At 35.9% G+C, this 19,342-nt stretch overlaps 1 protein-coding gene and 1 long non-coding RNA gene across 51 annotated transcripts in view; one reads left to right on the top strand and one right to left on the bottom strand.

Moving 5' to 3' along the window:
• ANK2 (ankyrin 2) overlaps positions 1 to 19,342 on the top strand; it is a 669,482-nt gene that overhangs the window by 592,782 nt on the left and 57,358 nt on the right. For 18 of the 50 annotated variants that reach the window (XM_053901307.1, XM_053901312.1, XM_053901304.1 and 15 more), the window contains 5 exons: positions 406 to 459; positions 6,439 to 6,583; positions 13,212 to 13,314; positions 13,947 to 14,050; positions 18,593 to 18,628. In XM_053901307.1, coding sequence (XP_053757282.1) covers positions 406 to 459; positions 6,439 to 6,583; positions 13,212 to 13,314; positions 13,947 to 14,050; positions 18,593 to 18,628 — 442 coding nt within the window. The remainder of the gene's footprint in view (positions 1 to 405; positions 460 to 6,438; positions 6,584 to 13,211; positions 13,315 to 13,946; positions 14,051 to 18,592; positions 18,629 to 19,342) is intronic. The other 32 variants (XM_019418007.2, XM_053901342.1, XM_053901334.1 and 29 more) reach the window with 5 other exon arrangements.
• The window catches only part of LOC128776569 (uncharacterized), a 35,227-nt gene continuing 24,676 nt past the window's right edge, over positions 8,792 to 19,342 (bottom strand). Inside the window, exon 2 of the long non-coding RNA XR_008421716.1 lies at positions 8,792 to 13,534. This is a non-coding gene — a long non-coding RNA (uncharacterized LOC128776569). The remainder of the gene's footprint in view (positions 13,535 to 19,342) is intronic.

The raw sequence follows: 19,342 nt of genomic DNA, 5'->3' as shown, positions 1-19,342 counted from the left end.
CAAATTTCAATAGTACAGCTTTTGGTCAAATGTATATGTTTGAAAAATTATTGCCATAGATCGTAGTACTTGTGTCAATAATAACTGCTTTTACTAAGAAATATTAGAAGCAGATTTTTAGGTTCCTCAAGATAGAACCATAAAGTAAAACTTCACTTGAGATGTTATTTGGAACCAATTTGTTCACCTACTGGTAACAGGCACCGACGTATCTCAGCTTTTGTAAGAACTTACGACAAGACTGAGCACGTTTGGTCACTGTATTAGTGTAAATAAATAATGGCCAAAGGTAGTAGTTCCAAGTATTATAATAATGTTGTGTTCCTTCCTAACACTTGCCAGCTAATTTTCAGCATCCATATATGCGCATCATATTTTGTTTTCTGGGGTCATCTTTCTTAACAGCTTTTAAACAGTTCGGTGACAACTTTATTGATGGGGAAGCGCTTAGTGATTCAGGTATCTTTAGAGGAAGGGATTGGAGTGAAAGCTTTTTTTTGCTTTTAATTTTTCTTAACTGGAGAGAAGCAACTTCCCTGCTATTTAAATCTGGGTGCCTAATACTAATCTGTTTCTTTTGAAATAGCATGTCTAATACGGATGGAGTTGTGTATGTGTGCATGTGAGTGTGTGGATTTTATTAACTTGGAAGCTTAAAGCCATAACCTGCTTTTACTACTAATGAGTTTGCTACCTATTATTAGAATTAAATTGTTGAGACCTATTAGTAGAATTAAATTACCTAATGAGCATTATATATAAATATTTTTCCGTAACTAGGTCTCTTGTTAGAATACAAATTCAGAGAAAAAAAATAATTCTTTGATAAGTTGACATTTAACTAGCATGAACCTGTTAAAACTAAGATGATTTGACTGATTGTATTTCATATCCTTCTTGGATGGAGATAAGTTTTAGATATGGCTAAAAATATATGAAATGGATAGCTATTATGTGATTTATTAAGGTAGCTAGGAATAAAGAAAAAGTAACTCTTAAAATGATTTAGGGCAGCTTTGGCATATAGGGAAAAATGAATAAGATATTCTATCCACTGAGAAAGATTCAAGGTACATTTGGCACCACTTTAAGCAAATCTGCTACATGAAAATCTGAATTTATAGATCAAATAAATTAGTGATTATTTAATTTCCTTATTTCCTACATAATTATTAAATAATTCTGATAGCTAATGCATTCAGAGTACTTAGTGGGTTTATAGAAATTCCATTTATGTGAAACAGCTTCTTGGAGCTGCTCATTGCATAATGTAAGATGTAGCTATAACATCTTGTGTACTTTTGTTAAAAAATTTATAGATTAAGAGTTATTAGTGATAAAAGTATTGATTTGAGAGAAATATTGGCTAATGATCAAGAATATCTTTTACAGTGAGAGAAGAAGCTTTCTTTTTTTTAGACATAGCCAAACGCTTAGTAACATTTTTTTCCGAGAAAGAAATTCAAGTTGAATAATTTTTATGTGTAGGATATACAGTATTTGAGTATTGTGAAGTAACTTTTAGTGCAAGAATTAGTATAAAGAAACTTGGCTGGTTGACATTGCCAACCCTTTAATGTTTTGTGTGCTTAAAATGTTTTTGTGGAACCTATTATCCATATGGACGAGGTGCAGCCACGTGTGTTTTGAAGGTATTAGTCAATTCCTGCCTTTTTAAAAAATCTGTTTTGATAGTAGTGTTTCAAAATTCAAAAGGATATTCAAGCCAAGTGTAGATGTCCTTTCAAGCTAACTTGTTATAGCAATCAGGATATCCACTCATGAATCCAGTCCACAGATAGTAAAAGTGATGTTATCATCTATAAAGTTCTATCCCTGTACCACAGGGGAATCAAAGGTGGGCATAGGGCATGCCGTTAGAAACATATATGGAGAGATAATGTAGAAGTTAAATGAAGTGTAACTGCAGGCACTATCCCATCACTGTTCATATCTGTCCTGGAAGGTCAGGAGGAGAGACCTGGCACAGTGCCGTGGACTTGCTGAAATGGAGAGATCAATAGGAAGGTGACACAGATTTTAGAGAGTAGAGGAAGAGTGTGGAAGTATGGAAGGTCCTGAGATAGGAAAGTGCAAGAGAGAGATACAGAGTGGCAAAATAATCCAGTCATTCGGTTTGGCTAATGCATTAAAACATATCGGGCTTCGCTGTGGAATGGTTGAATTATTAACTGAAAAGTCTGGGAAATTAGGACATATTAAAAATTTTGATTAATGAGTGAAACATATCTAATTTTTACAAAGATTAAGCCAGCCATGATACACTAAACGAGTGTATTAGGAAGAAATTGGAAGGAAGGAGATATTTGATGGAAGAGAAGATATTTGCTAAGCATCTGCAATGCTAGGTGCATTATCTCATTTACTCCCCATGGCATCCACATGAGATAGGCTATGGATTTCCCCTCATTGTTTTTCAGGTGAGGAAGGGCTCACCTGAACATGAGAGGACTAAGACTTAAATACGTTAAGTAGTTTGCTCAACAGCACACAGCCATTAAGTGCTGGATGGAGAATGTAAGCCCAGTATGAAAGCTGCTATAATAGCTCAGTCATATTATAAATAAGTCCTGGTGGAGCAACATGGCAGGCAAATGGGAGGAAAAGGTGGAAATGGGAATTCAGTCCGAGAGTATCGTACTGTGCAGACGAAAACAGAGCTGTAAGAGTAATTCTCTACATCTTCATAGGATCATGAGCTGATCCCCGCCTTTGCTGACTCAGCTCCACAGCAGTAAGTTATATAGTGGGGCTCAGGGGTCCTAACACTTATGTAACTAAAATACCTGTAGAAACATGACTCCTGTCCCACATACTCAAACAATTGTTTCCTTTTTTTTTTTTTTAAGTAAAAAAAGTTTTTTCCCCGTATATTCCTGTGTTTGGATGGTTTGTACAAACTTCTCCACTGGCTCTCTGGAATGATGTGTACTAATAATAATCAAGAGAACTCCAGAAGGGCAGTGTTATGATGCAGTGTAGAGGCATCAGCTATTATCTCCATTGGACACACTTCTGCTGTGAACACTTGACACTTTGTGAGGCTGTTCACTTCTTCCTTGTATTCCATGACAGATTCTGCATCCAGCTATTCCCTTCACCTTTGCATAAATAAGAGTAGACTTCCCGAATGTTAACAAAACTTGCGTACTTTTTTTTTCTGGAAAGAATTTAGGCTTATAGCCAAACCAGACAAAGCCTGTGTTTCGGTACACCAATTCTTAGAATTGATCTTACAATCTTTTCCCCCAGAAATAAACAAAGGGGCACCCAACTTAGTTGACTTATAAAGGCACTCCTATGTAAAAATGTACCAATCATACAAGAGAGGGGGAAATAGGAGGAACAAATAAATCCTACAAGGCCTATAACAAAATGTCTGAGCTTCTTGATTTTATCACTATGTTCAGACACTCTCTTTCTGGACTGTTTGCCATTGCTCACCAACATGAACGTGTACTATTGCCAAGTTATTTCACATAGTATTCTCTAAATAAGTGATGATTATTACTCTTTCATATTGTTTTTACTGCCCTCCATGACCCCTTACACATGAGCCTCTCTCCTGAAGTACTGACAATCTCTGCCCATGAAAACTGAGCCCGAACAAATAATCAGTTTCAATTCTTTCTTCAGTGAGTGCTTCAACAGCTTTACTGAATTTCCGAGGAATACCACAAGAAATTACTACAAACTTAGTGGCTCAAACCTATTCTCTCACAGTTCTGGGAGTGAAAAGTCTATGGTGGGGCCATACTAACCTCCAATGGCTCTAGGGAAGAGTCTTTCTTGTCTCCTCCAGCTTCTAGTAGCTGTCAGTGATTCTTGGTGTTCATCCCTTGGTTTTTAGACACATTGCTTCAACCTTCACATGGCATGCCTTCACATGGCATTCTCCTCTGTGTCTCTTTCTCTGTCTCTTATATGAATGTTCACATTGGGTTTATCCAGTATTATCTCATCTCGGTCCTTAACTTAGTTATGTCTGTAAAGGACATATCTCCAAATAATGCCACATCCTCAGGTTCCAAATGGACATGAAATTTTAGGAAGGAGACTACTGAACCTACCACATCATCCTAAAGTGATCTCTCTCTCTTCTGACCTTTTGGGCTTCTTCTTCTTTTTTTTTTTTTTTTTTTTTTTTTTTTTTTTTAAGAGAAAGAGAGGGAGGGAGAGGGGCAGATGGGGAGAGAGAACCTTAAGCAGGCTCCATGCTCAGCGTGGACCTCGATGCAGAGCTCGATCCCATGGGATCATGACCTGAGCTGCAATCAAGAGTCAGATGCTCAACCAACCGAGCCACCCAGGCACCCCTGACCTTTTTAGTTCTTAAAGTTGACACACATCATGCATTTTGTGTTTGACTATATTGTTATTTATCTGTTGTTACATCTTGCTTTGTGAGGGAACACTTTGAAGAGGAAAATATATGTAAGGGCTGGAGGTGGGGTGGAGACCACTTTAACAAACATAATTTTAAAAACTTTACTCATGTTTTCCTTAGAGCTATCAGATTTATGATTTTTTAAACAATAAAATTCTATTTCTTTATAATACATATATTTAAAAATATTTTTGCATAAATGAAATATAGGTCAATGTGTAATATGTTCACCATTTTGTATTAGTAGAAGCAATAGCTAGCAGTTATTATACTCTGGCATTTTATTACACATTTTTATGTGTTATTTAACTCATATAACTAGTATATGTGATAGATTATTAGTATCATTCCCATTTACTAGTTGTGGAAACTGAGGCTCTGGAAGATTAACAAGCCAGTAATAACAGAATCAGAATTTGAACCCAGGTCTGTCCAATTCTAAAGACTCAACTTTCATTTTATCTTGAAAGTTTCATTTCTCTTTATTTTTGAGAAAGATACAAAAAGCAAATGGAGGAGGGGCAGAGAGAGAAGGAGACAGAATCCTTAGCAAGCTCCACATGGTCAGCACAGAAACTGATGTGGGACTTGAACTCACAAACCGTAAGATCATGACCTGAGCCAAAATCAAGAGTTGGATGCTTAACCAACTCAACCACCCAAGTGCCCTTAAAGACTCAATTTTTAATAATACTCTGGGTATCCTAACTCAGAGTGCTAAAACTCAATAAAAATCTAATGGTGTCCCTGAAAGAGCCATGAAAATATTTTTAATGATGAAACTTGTAACTGTCAAATGTTAAATGCATTGATTTTAAGACAAAAATCTAATGGTGAATAAGTTACGTCCCTATTTACTGAAAGATCTTTTTTTTTTCAGTCTGTCATCAGCTTTAAGTAATTTAGAGACCTAATAATCTGAGATCTTAAAATCATATATACAGACAAATAATGAAATGTCAAAGACCCACCCTTCTTACAATTCTTTAATGCTGTATCTCTATAAATTAGTGTTGATTTGGAACAATTATTTGAAACAAATGAGAATAAAACAATATTTAACTTAATTGTAGGAATAAAGTCCATTCTTTCAAGTTTTCCTTTACATAGATTATGAGGCTTAAAGTGTGTGATTAGTGTCTCAGAGTCCTCAAAGACAGTTTCTCTCAGCTATATTATTTATTTCTCCATCTCAGCATGTTAATGGCATATAGAACATTTCTGTGAATGGGGTATTATTTATTGAATTACCTGAAAAAGATATTGTTGAAAGCATTCTATTCCTAATCACGGGCAGGGGATGTACCCTTAACATTTGGGCTTCTAAATATGAGCCACCACACTTAGTCATCTCTTTCTGCTACAACTTAGTTACTTAATTCACTTTTTTCCCTATAGTTCACCTTTGGGAAGCCATCTAGTTTCCAACAAAACATACTTTTTATGCTCTCCAATGCTTTTAAAATTAAATTCAAGGTTGTTTATTAAAATGTCACAATCTGTTCACATTGTTCTGGTGTTCTTTCCCTAATGTGCATACCTTGCTAATCTTATAAATTATATCCCTTCCTTTAATATACCACAGATTTGTTTTAGAGCAGTAGATATTACTTAGCATATTGCCAATGACATGAAGAGAATGTTAATGCTGGACATCATGTACAAAATTATTGGAACTGTGTGTAGAAGTTAAGCAGCCTACATATTGTACTAAGTTAAATAATATAAGCTATAAGCCAGCTAAAGAAAATGAGTAAAGAAATGAGTGATGAAGAAATGAGTAAAGAGAACTGACTGATATTAAGAGAATTAGAATTCAGGTAATTATTTCTTCTTGGTAAGCGATAGAAGCGGGTCAAATATTGTTTCTCTAAGTTTTATCACTTTTTAATTGCATGCATTGTTTTCTTTGGTGTGTGGTGTTTCAGTGATGTCAGTGCTATTATGCTGGTATTTTCCACAATCCTCCTATTTTGTAGTTAATATTACATTCAACGCATAATGCTTTGTCTTTCTCTGGTTGCTTCAAGGTGATGACACAATGACAGGTGATGGAGGAGAATACCTAAGGCCCGAGGATCTGAAAGAGCTGGGTGATGACTCTCTACCCAGCAGCCAGTTCCTGGATGGTATGAATTACCTGCGATACAGCTTGGAGGGAGCCCGCTCAGACAGGTATTCACCTAAAGCTTACATTTGATGTCAGCTAGGAGGGAATGCAACACTTTTTTCATGATAATAATAAAAAAGTAGACATAATTATTGATACCTAAACAGGGACTGCACATAACAACTCTGAGCATGTTACCTTACTGCGTTCTTGAGCTGCTTTTTTTTTAAGTTTATTTATTATTTGAAAGAGAGTGAGAGAGAGCAGAGGAGAGGGAGAGAGAAAGGGGGAGAGAGAGAATCCTAAGCAGGTTCTGTGCTGACAGCCCGGAGCCCAATGCAGGGCTCCATCTCATGAACTGTGAAATCAGCTCATGACCTGAGCTAAAACCAAGAGTCAGAGGCACCCAGGCACACCCCTTGAGCAACTTTAAGTGCCTATTTTAAAGAACAGGAAACTGAGTCGAAAGAGATTAAGTTACTTAGTAAAAGTCAAACGACCAGTAAAAAGCAGAGAAATGATAAGTAAAGAAATCTCTACTTTTCAATGTAGTGTTTTAGTTATTTGCCACTTTTTTCTCTAGGCAAATAAAAAGGCCAGTTTTACCTTATGGACAGGCTTACTACGTGGCAATTGCAGACACATGCAGTTTCCTTGAGTGTTTTTGTTAGTGCCATAATTTCTGTGAATAGAAGTATGTTGTGAAGAAGGATTAAAAAGAAGTAAATTCAGAAGGAAACTGTGCCTGAAACTGACTTTTTCATGAAAAATAATGAGACCACAATCCTCCAAGAACTTGAATACAAAAAGCAATCTGAGAAAAATATGAAGGAGCATAGGTTTTGTAGACAAATCTGAAGAGGTTCATATAATACTCTGAAGTATAAAATCAGTGTTATTTTCTGACTGTTACTTACTAGCATAACTGGTGTTGGTTATTTTTTGAGGCAAGCAGAAGAACATTCAAAGGTACCTCATCAAAAGAATGACTGCCAATTTAGGTTAAGCATATGGTTGTCCACATAGCGTGTTTTTCACTAATCAATAATCTTAGGTTTGTAGTTTTAATCTTGGCTGTTTGCTAAGCTATAGTTAACATATACGGAGTCTAAGAAATAGACATTTTACAGTTAATTTTTTAAATGTTTGTTTATTTTGAGAGAGAGAGAATGAGTGGGGAAGGGGCAGAGAGAGAGAGAGAGAGAGAGAGAGAGAGTGTCCCAGGCAGGCTCCATGCTGTCAGCACAGAGCCGTATGTGGGGCTTGATATCAACAAACCATGAGATCATGACCTGAGCCGAAATCGAGAGTTGGACGCTTAACTGACTGAGTCACTCAGGTGCCCCTAGGAAATAAATACTTTAAAACGTAGTCAATTCTAAATGGATAATTAGCAAAAACAAGTTTTCTTGGGGGTTTTTCCTTGAGCATCAATGCCTCCTCCCTATTTTTTCTCTTAAACAATTCAATGTGCATGTAGTGAGTGCCTTTCTGGGCTGGCTTTGTGGTAGTTGCTAGAGGTACAAACATGACTAGGACACAATTGCTAAAGTCATAGTCAAATGGGATGTGAGAGAGACTGGGCTGTAATACCCACAGAATGCAATTGAAACCCCAGCGCTCAGGCTTCCTGGAGGAGATGAGCCTAAACTGAAACACAGTGATGGCTAATGGTGGTGAAGAAGAGTGGGAAAGGCATTTGAAGCCTTAATGAGATCATGAGCAAAGGCCCATGGTGTGTGAGAGAAAGAGTATAGTGCAGTGTTGCTAGAGTATAAGTGTGAAGGAGGGGAGATCTTGTCTACGTTTTGGGTGGATCCCTCTGACTGTGAGATTAAGGGTGAATTTTAGGGAGAAGTTGTCAAAGGGCTAAACCTGGCAGTTGTGACCACCTGACAAACTAGTGCAGTAATATTAATTGAAGCTGTTAAGAGAAGATTTGAACTTTAACCCTGGTGGTAGTGATCATGGAGAGAAATTGGGAAATGACAAATTCAAATTTGTCATAGATAGAGCCTATCTATGAGGTGAAACTAGGCAGATTTGGTGACAGATTTCACGGAGTGGGTGAAGAAGAGGAAGAAGATTAGACTGACCCCTTGGCTTCAATGACGTAGATAGAGGGTGGTCCATGGGGTCAAGAGGCAGAAGGAGGAGCACTCAGGGACGAGAGTGGGAATGCTCATGATGGAGCCAGTGTTTTATAATTGGATTCTGACATCCTGGTTTATTTGGACATCACAATCTGAAGTTTCTTAATAAAAGATTTGAGATTTCAAAAAAATAAAATGTTTATGGCTTTGCACAGATTCATAATAATCTATACATAATCATATCACTGTCAGAGGAAAAAAAAAACCTTTATTTTCAGCCTGTTCTATTCTACTAAGAATAAATTCTTGATCTTATTCTTTTTCTTTCTTTGAAAGTACCAGGTTAAGAAAAATTTGGAACAATACTATCTATAAAACAGGGGTCAAAGGTTTAATGATTCCTCTTAAACTGAACACTTATCAGCATTTAAGATGAGGCAATAAAATGAATAAGTCATGGTCAGTTCTCTAGGTCCACACTTGCATTTATGGGACCCCAGATTGTATTCATGATCTCCAACATGGAATTACAGGCAACATCTCATTTTCATGGAATTCTTGTTTCACTGATTTTGTTTTTTTAATTTTGCTTAGGCAGTTAAGTGGAAATTTTCTTTCTTTTTTTTTTGTAACCATTTTTACTTTTCATTATTTATTTGGTATGCTTTCAATAGTACCATGCCCAGGTAGGTATTAAATAGCATGAAAACATGATCCTCCTGGATACATCCACATTTCCTTGCTCACTTTTCGTGTGTGTGTGTGTGTGTGTGTGTGTGTGTGTGTGTTGGCAAGGGGTGCTTATATTCTAGAATTATGGATTTATTCTCAAATTAGAATTTTGCTGTATTGAATAACTAAGCTAGAAGGGTAAATATATTACTAGAATAAAAGTCTATGACATGCCCCTGGTATGATTTTGTGTTAACATCACAGCTCCACCTTGTGGCTGATAAAACATTAGCATGGCTTCTCCAAAGGAACCTAGTCAGCCTTATGTGTAGTTGAAGATGGTAGAAAAACGATTCTGATGCCTAAAATGTACCTGGATGCAGGAGAGCAAAAATAAGTACAATTTAATGTACATTCCTAAAAATATATCCAAATTCTGATTAGATGTTGTGTCCATAGTATTATTGTTTTAAATTAAAAATGCTATTTAAATTTAATGTAAAACACTAAGTAACAATGAACCACAGAAGCTTTTACAGACAATAAAGCACATAGAACATAAACATTTTTGGATATTCACTTGTTCAGTAGGGTTGAAAAACTTCATTAATTGACTGTCTAATAGTACAGCATACTAAGATAGTAATTATTACATTTTTCAGTGAAATTACAGACTTTGATACTACCTATCGTGTCCATAAAGTAGTTTTACTATAGTGGAAAAAATTATAAATTTAAGACCATAACAGAACTTTTGGCACAATCCCTAGCTGAACAGCAAGTAAAAGTTCACACTTCTATGGATACGTGTTATTTTGACCTTATTAACTGAATGGCATGACCTCTGAATTTATGACAAAAATGAATTGTAAAACATTTAAACCTGTTTGTAATGTTTTCAGTCAGGGTAGAGACTTGAATTATTCCAGACATTTGTGCTGGTCATTATTTCACTAGAATAATTTCTCCACTGTTGGAATATTCTAATTTTATTTATTTAAGTAAATTCTATATATCAGAGACAAGAGCAGTTAGAAACTATAAACGTTGATTGAACACCCAGTTAGCATTTTAGAAGGCAGCAAACAGTAAGACAGAATAAAATCATAGAGATATTTGGACCTCGTTCTCACTCATTCATTCTCCCTCCCTCTGTCTCTCCAACTTTTCTTACTCTCTGTTTCCATATGCTAATATTTTTCTCTCTCTACCCTAATCTCATTTTTGGTTGTAAGTCAACTGTATCTCTTTTGTTTTTTTCTTCTCCTTCTGTATTTCTTTTCTGTTAAGGCTTTAGGAAAGATAAAAAACAAAACAAAACAAAAAACACCAGTACTCTTTTGGCCCTCTGATTCAAACCAGTTAAGAGATAGACCCAGGTATCAAGTAGATAGATATCAAAACAATCCTCCTTTATTACTGATGCATAGATTGCAAAATGCAGCTCTGTGCTTGCAGCCAAATGAGTTCTTTAAGACTTCATTCCCAAGCAGACAGACATCCACCGAGTTACAGTATCACCCTGAGTGTGGCGATTGAGACCCAACTGCCTTCTTTCAAAGTTCAGACCTTTATAGTGGTGGCAGTTATGCCACTAGGTCTTATTTCATGTACCTTTATTGCCAGTTTGTTCCCATCCGAGCTAAATTTCCACTTTCTCTTTGAGACCTGTGTTTCCGCTATTCCAGTGTCGCGTTTAGGAGTCAATTCTACCTACTGCCAGAGTCTCTACTCGCTGTTGTGAGCAGGCATGTCTAATCCTGTACCTCAATGCCTCTTGCTCCTTTTGCACTATTCGTTCATATAGATCTAGCACATTTACATGTGTAAAGTTACAACTTGGAGCTCTGAATTCTAAAGCCATGGATAGAGCTAATGTAATCAACAAATCTGAGCAGGGTAAGAACCTGACAGGGGAAGATGGTTGACCCTATAGACAGACCTATCATTTCAGGAAGCTGATCCTTCACACCTCCTTTTTCCCTTCTCTTGGCAAAATTCAAAACAAAATAAAGCAAAGTAGAATTAAGACCTATGTATCTCTTGCTGCCTGGTACAAAACATATACAAGTGGATCTTAGCTATCTTCATGATTTAAAGCAGGGGAAAAAAAATTTACTCAGCAGTTGAGACGAGCTTTTGCTGAGATTACAGATCCTTTCCCCCAATAATTTAATCTCTTTTCATCCTCAAATTCAAGGTTAGGCCAAAGTTAATCATAGTAGCCTGCAGCCTGTTTGTGAAGTGCACCATCGAAATCCCAACTGCACAACTGTAAAACCAGCCCCAATATCAGCTGCCAGGACTAAAACCCCTATGGATGGGCTCACTAAGGTGTCTGGGCTGCTCCTGCCTTTGCTGTGTCTGGAGCCTGAATCTTCAAGAGCCTATATAACACAAAATAGTGAATTCCCAAATTAGATTTCTTTGTATTATAAACACACATTTATGTAGGATCCGACAATCAGCTGCTTTGCTTCACGTCACTTTACCCTCTGATATTCCAGGTCTATTTTAGGGGCATAAAACCTACAGCAGGATAAGAGGGTGAAGGCCCTAACTTCCTATGAATTATCTACCAAATGATGATTTCCTCAAAGAAAATTGAAGTTGGCTATATTGGCACTTCATAAAAATGACAGTATAAGGCTTACAGAAATAGGTATATTTGCAAAATGAAAATAGTTTTTGCTCAGAAATATGCTAACCTGACATTTAGTCCATAATTCTACAGTGCTTCACTGGCCAAATGCCTACTAGCTGAAAGTAAATGAAACTTTGCTTCTATAAATATTGTGAAAGCTTGCATATCTCTATTTTTCCCTATGGGCTTTGGGCTAATGTTTTGAATACAGATATTTAATTCTTAGACTAACACGTATAAAATATATGAGCTTATATGAGATCTCAATCTATTTGTCATTTGATTGTGCAAATTGATTAGGAAGGAATGAATTGCACTTATGCAAATGTCAAGTTTTACCCGTCACATTTGCGTATATCATTCCGAAGTTTGAAATTCAGATTTATCAAAAATATACAGCATCAATTATCAAGGCCTAAATCCCATTTTGAAAGCAAGCCTCATTTTTCGGTTGTGTCCACTGGCAGTTTGTTTTTGTGCTGGCAGATGTGTCTGTGTTCTGGTTGGTGCTTAGAAACGGTTTCTTGTGCTCTTGCATCTCATCGCCACAGCAACCGGCACTCTTTGGTGCTTCACTCACCACACAGAGGACATGCAAAGGGAACAATGCTGCCCTTTGAAATAGCATTGTTAGAGACACCAGAGACAAACAAGAGGAACTCCACTTCCGCAGGAAGCATGCATCTGGTCACAGTTCATTTCACTCTGTACCTTCCAGGGGAGTGCACCAGTGTTGAGTCATTCACAGTTGGAGAGGAGGAGAATGAAGCATGGAGAGAATGGAAAAATGAGAGAAAATGAAACCTGTGCTTTCATTTTGTTCTCTCTGAGGGTGGTCTATTCCCCGCCCCCACTAATATTTTTCTTAGTTGCAGGGAGATTAACATTTAACACAGATTTAAGCAACCTATTCTGGCATTATTTCCTGTGTGAATTTCTTGTCCTGGCAGTAAGTGAACTACAGTGGCTGGTTTCAAACACTTCTGGGAGGAAAATAAATCAGATTAGAAGGATCAAATTTTCACTTCTGGATTCCCTTGTGCCCTTGCCATTGAGTGGTAGGAACCAGTCAAAAGATGTGTTAGTTTAGTTGTTGGACAGAAAGGTAGGGCAACACAGAGACCTGGGTTTCCTTCTCCCATGGTTGCGATTAATGTCCCCCTGGAAGTTGCACTGTTAGCTAATAGCAGGCTTTTTTCACTCTCCTGCTCGGCTCATCCTTCCATCCTCCCAACCCTGCCACTGCCGTTGGTACATGACCATGGCCTCCTGCCAACCTACCAGCCTTCGATCCTTCAGTTCCGACAGGTCTCACACCCTGAGCCATGCCTCTTACCTGAGGGACAGTGCCATGATTGACGACACGGTTGTCATCCCCAGTCACCAGGTATGTGACTTTTTACTTTGACGTTTCAACTTTCTGGAGAGCTTTTGAACATTACTGGTTGCTGAAGATGTCCAGAGAAAGTTTTTTTGTGTGTAAAGAAAATCCTTTTAATGTGGTTGACAAGCTAGGATAAGAGTCTGAGGACTTTTCCAAAGTGATAATGCTGCATGTTAATACTTCTGTGGAGATTATACATTAAATCGATTTCTTTATAAAATGTCTGTTAAAGGAAAAAGTGAGATAGGATGCATTTAAGGTATAAAATGAAAGGTACAGGTAAAGATATTATATTTACCTTATATTTAAAATTGTTTTCAGTTCCCAGAAAACAGGGAGAGGCAATTATGGAATATTTTAATCTTAGATGTGATTTTATCAGTTTTGGCTGGTTGGATATAGAGAAATAGATGGGAATACCTATCTTTAAGGACAATTTCACAAATGTGGTCTTATGTCAACAGTGTAATTTAAATGGGAATGCATTATAAAACATGCATTTTAAATGACTCGGTCTTATATTTTTAAATGAAAAGGTGGTAATACCACTTTCCTGTGATACTTTTTAGAGTTCATTATATTTTATTCACTTGGAAGAAAGTATTTTTGTTAAATCCCGTGTTCTTTGTATTTAGGTGTCAACTCTAGCCAAGGAAGCAGAAAGGAATTCTTATCGTCTCAGCTGGGGCACTGAGAACTTAGACAACGTGGCTCTTTCTTCCAGCCCTATTCATTCAGGGTGAGTAAATCAGTATTATGTATCCAGATCAAGAGGTAAAAAGAGATGAGCTTGAAAATAACAGCTTTGTCCAGTAGCTTTAGCTGATGGCTAGCTTACAGGGGAAGTGACCTTTGTTTAAACTTGTAAATAACATTGCTTTGTCCAACATGGACTCGATCTACACAAACAAACCTGCCCAAAGAGTTGAATTCAGCATAGAAAAACTGACTGTTGTTTTAAAATAACTAGTAGGATTGCATCAGACAGCTTGCTAACTAACCGGAATATACCAGTGGCCTCCTTACTGTTCACATTTTGTCTGAAAGATATCTTTAAAAAGAGGGACAGGATCACTTGCTTTCTAGAAAGTTCTGTTTTTCTAAGGTTAACGGACTAGTTTAATAAATGCCTTTCCTCACATATTCATGCATTTAAAATGTTTACAGATGTTTGAATCACACAGATAGAAGAGTTCATATACTGTTTGAAGTAGGGGTATACCAAAAAGGGAAATTTTAATGCAACCTGTCAGGTTCTCAGTCACCTTCTAAAAGTTATCCAGATAATATATAAGTCATTATGCAGGAAATGCTGCCTCTTTGTATTAACCCATTAAAAAGTAGGATTACTTAGAGTTAATAATTTTGAACATACTTAAAGATGTTCGTAAGATGTAAGAATTCAGTTATGCAGAAAATAATTTGCTTAAGGAGTTTTAAATTGTTTCACTCTTCACAAAAGATTTTTCCCTTACATTTTGGTAGTTTCAATTTGTATAGTAATTTTATAACTACATAAAAGCTTTAAAAATATTTTTCATTTAATCATTTCCATTTTCATTTAAAGAAGCCTCACTTGTATTTTATCCGTGCAATACTTTAATATAAATTATTATCCCAAACTCCTTATCCATAATCCCTGGAACTATTTTGAGTGGTGGATCCTTTCTTATTTTTATTATTCTAAAATATTCTCCTTCCAGAAAAGCATTCGAAGATACTGTAGTTAAAAATTTGGGATCTTGTAGTCTAATTTTCTACTACAGGCTCATAGAATTTAAAACTAGTTACATAGATATCGAAAATAATCATAATATTCTTTTCCTTTTTAAATAAGTAAAAGGCATTTCCTGATACAAGAGTTATTTCAAGTGAATAAAAACCAAGTTAAACATCATCCAAATTTACTAACTTTTTTTAGGTGTAAAAGAGATAATTAAAGTCTGACAGCTATCATTATTCTAAAGACATAATATTACATTCTTCTACCAGATTTCTCAACAATGCTAAGGAGGAAAAGAGTCTTGGACCTAGAGTACTGAAGGATAATAGATCAGAATCTAGAAATCACAATAAAATATTTGAAGTCTATACCAGCCTACAAAGTGACAAGATTATTTTAGGCAAAGTGTGATTAAATATCAATAGCTGAATTTACAGGAGTCAAAGTGTTATGGTAGTACTTCAGTTTTCAGAATAAATAATTTACCTTAAGAAAGGAATTCCTTAAACCTTTTAACTACTGAAGGGCAATAAACTATTCAGCTTAAGTACATCAATATACACACCAGTTGTATAAAACTAGAAACATGCCATAAGTAATTCTGGTTAATTACTTATGATGAAACAAGATCATCCACTGGTTAAAAATTAACCACTTATTAAGATAAGGATGTTTAAACTCTTGGTCTGTAATAAGCCAATTTTCCTATAAACTTCAGACATGATCATTGATTCTAAACAATTTTCAACGTTGGCTGTACATTAGAATCCCCTCAGAGCTTTAAAAAATACTATACCCAGGCCCCCAACTCCCCCAACTCAAACTAATTACATTTAAATCTCTGTTGTTGGGGTCTTAGCATTGGCATTTTCTACCAGCGCCAGTAGTCCAAATATGTCTGTTTTATATATAAACTGTTAGAAAGGGACAACTTTGCCTAATAAAGCTTTGCTTACCAGGGAGATCTAGGTAATTAACATATACCTAGTTCTCTCAAATGTTTTTTTATCTCTTCCATTCACTTATTTATTCTTCACACATTGCTGAATTCTACAAAGTACTAAACCTTGTGTCAGGCACTGAGGAAAATAGATAAGTAAGATCTAACCTCTACTTTTAAGAAACACACCTCTCTGTTGTTTTTGAAGTTGGAAGACAATCAGTGGAAGGCAGATAACATGTTGGTTATTCAAACACTAACCAAAGTGTGCTTTGGAGTCAGACCAATCAGAATTCAGTTCCCAGCCCTGACACTCCATATATGACACTGGGCAAGTTATGTAAAGTATCTATTTACATAATTTCAGTTTATCTATAAGTTTCAGTTTATAAGATGAGTTATATTATGGATCCGATAAGGGAGCTTTATGGATTCCATGCTTCTTAAATAATTAGCATTTTGCCTTGAAAGAATACGTACTCAATAAATTATAGCTATTAGTATTTATATAACCCTCATATACACCTTCTAAATCCTTCACAAATTTCAAATAAGTTAAGCAGAATGTATTCAGAATACTTTAAGTGACAATACCACTCTAGTATAACTCATAATGGTAATATTTGACTTGTTATTTTTATTAGGTTATATCTAGTGAGGTCTCTAGAATTTGAATGCAATGCCACAGATGACTCTAATGGGATGAATAATTACACTGAACACAAGGATTTTGAGTGTCATGGTATTTGAAAGCTACCATGATATTAAAGGATATGAATAACATTCATTATATCATATCATCTATAATTTCTCTTTTTCATTTTGTTCATTATACACCAGGCACCCGTGTAGTCATTTTTATATAGTTTTTAGGGAACTAAGTTTTTCTTTAATTGATTGGGAGAATTCTTAAGTCACTTCCAAATCTGCCCAAAATGTAAGGAATAGTTGATTTTTAGATAAAGGGGATAATAAAGTCAGCGTTTTTTTGCATATGCCTCTAATTTTATGTATAATGTTCTATTTGATTCCATAAAGGGCTTTTAGATTAATAGAAGACACTCTTTCTACCAAAAGCAGTATTAGTAATTTTCTTTAACCTCTGCTCTATTTTTCCAATGACTAATGTCCATGACTACAAAAAAGTAGGTATCAGTGCTTAAAAAAAAAAAAAACCTGTTCTGCACCCAGTATATACAGCCAATATCTGGCGAAAGAAAGGCTGACAGTAATATTTTTGTTGCTGTTCTTTGGATTGTGTTACTGATTCACAATCTAAACAGTCATTTCTAGCAAGACCAGTCATGAGTGTACCAACATAAGCTTGGGCAAAGAATTTGAATTTTTTAATTCTCCTCCATTTCATAAGTGCATAATGAATTAACAAATAAGGCTCAGTTTCTAGTAATAGCTTTGTGATTCATTTTAAATGTTATTATTTCAATGGTATTATTTTTATAGTCCTTTAATGACAGCCAGTGCCAACAATTAAATGCCACTTCGTGATGTTATGCTCAAATATATTACAGGAGCTACAAACCTATAAGAGAGTGATCTTTTAAAGGACTCCCTTTTCATTAAAACATGGTGACAATTTTGCTGTGAATCTAAAACTACTCTAAAAAAAGTCAACAAAAACACTTATGAAGGTAATTAGCTCAAATAGTGGAAGGTGACATTAGAAAGGCAAGGAAATCAAGACTGTTTCTCATTTGACAATATTTATCAAATTCCTATAGCAGTTAATTTAGTTGTTTATGTATTTCAGACAACCCAGTTTCTTAAGGTACATGAGGGTAAATTCTTTTGGATGAAGACAATTATTTTCTGAGTGGCAGAACAACTGTTTTGGAAGGCTGGATTTCTGGTCCATTAAACATGTATCCCTTTGTATATTGTCAAGTGTTGAAAACACAAATGAATCATATGAAAACTTATGGAGGGTTTTGTGGAAAAGCAGACTCAGGGTGAAGAGGCATGAAAGGACTAGAAAATGGGATTAGACAGTGTGGCCAGTGAGAACAGTAAACCACAAATCAGGGAATGAAAGTCTTGAAAAAAAGCATAGTTTTTTGTTACCTGCTAGTAGGTAATTAATGTTACCTGCTCTACCTTATAGTTGATGCTACTGTTTGTCATTGAAGCTATTTAAATTGTGCCTTTTCTGCTTGCATTTCTTTGGAAGAAGACCAAAAGGGCATTACTGTTATTTTGAAAGTATTAAAAGTATGACTGAAAAGTTTGGAGACTGTGTCCATCAAATCAAAGACTGTGATTTTTATTACAATGCCCCTTGGTGTTTAGCAACTTCCCCGGGACACTCAGACTTTGTTACATGACCTTCCCCCAACCAGTGTTGAATAAGGCAACAAATCCAAATCCAGCGATTTTATCACATCCCCAGTTCCCTGAACTGGGAGTCACTGCGAACCCCCATACCTTGCTCTTCTCTCCGCATTTGCATAGAGCTATATTTCATTTGTATTTCCATCTTTTTTCAGTGAATACTGTATTGGTGTATAAGTAATATATTTCGGTTGAAAGTCACTTCTGATTTCCTTCTTTATATTTCACTTTATCCATTCCTTCTCTGTGCTAAAGTATCTATTCTGTTGCAGCCGCACCTCTCCATGTCTTGATCGTGACAACAGCAGGTGAACTTCTGCATAATTCCTTCTCTGAACATGTCGCCTCCTCCTCTCCCCCTTTCACCATCTCCTTCTGCATATACCCCATCTCAGGATGCTTTAGTGTGAAGATACCTAGCCAGAGAGAGAGAGAGATTTATATTCTCCAAATTGTGGTCATTTCTGAATTCTCTTTCTCTGTGGTGAAAGGAAAGTGGGTATTTTTTTTTTCCTTTGGAGAGTAGGTGGGGTTGCCCCACAATTAATGTAGAGCTACTGTGAGAGCCTGTTTTGGACCTGAGTCTCCACATCTCTACTTCTTTGGTGAGAAAAAGTGCTACATAGAGCTGAAGAATGTTATTTTCAGCTTTTATGCAAATTGGTTGAGCTATTTTAGTTATATCGTAGGTTATGATTTTAAGTGTCATTTAGCAGGGTTGTTTTTTTTTTAACTATATTCTAGGTGAACCAAAGTCTGAAGATTTATTAATAGGGCATTTCTTTGCTAGTACTGCTTTAAGTGCAACCTTTTGATATTTTGGAAATTGTGCTATAGAATGATTCCAGCCAGTTTTCTAAAAATATCTATTCTTCATTATTTCAATAAAGTTATTTTTAAAGGTTCTTAGCAGACTAGTGATTATAGTATTTTTATTGTACAGTAATTCACTATGGTACCACAGCTTGTCTACAAATAAGACAGTTTTTTATTTTCCAATTTTGGAATTCAAAATTTCAAGT

Source organism: Panthera pardus, unplaced genomic scaffold (assembly GCF_024362965.1).
Source record: "Panthera pardus isolate Hobbes unplaced genomic scaffold, ASM2436296v1 HiC_scaffold_13, whole genome shotgun sequence".
Lineage (NCBI taxonomy): Eukaryota > Metazoa > Chordata > Mammalia > Carnivora > Felidae > Panthera > Panthera pardus.
This window is presented reverse-complemented; position numbering and strand designations above follow the sequence as displayed.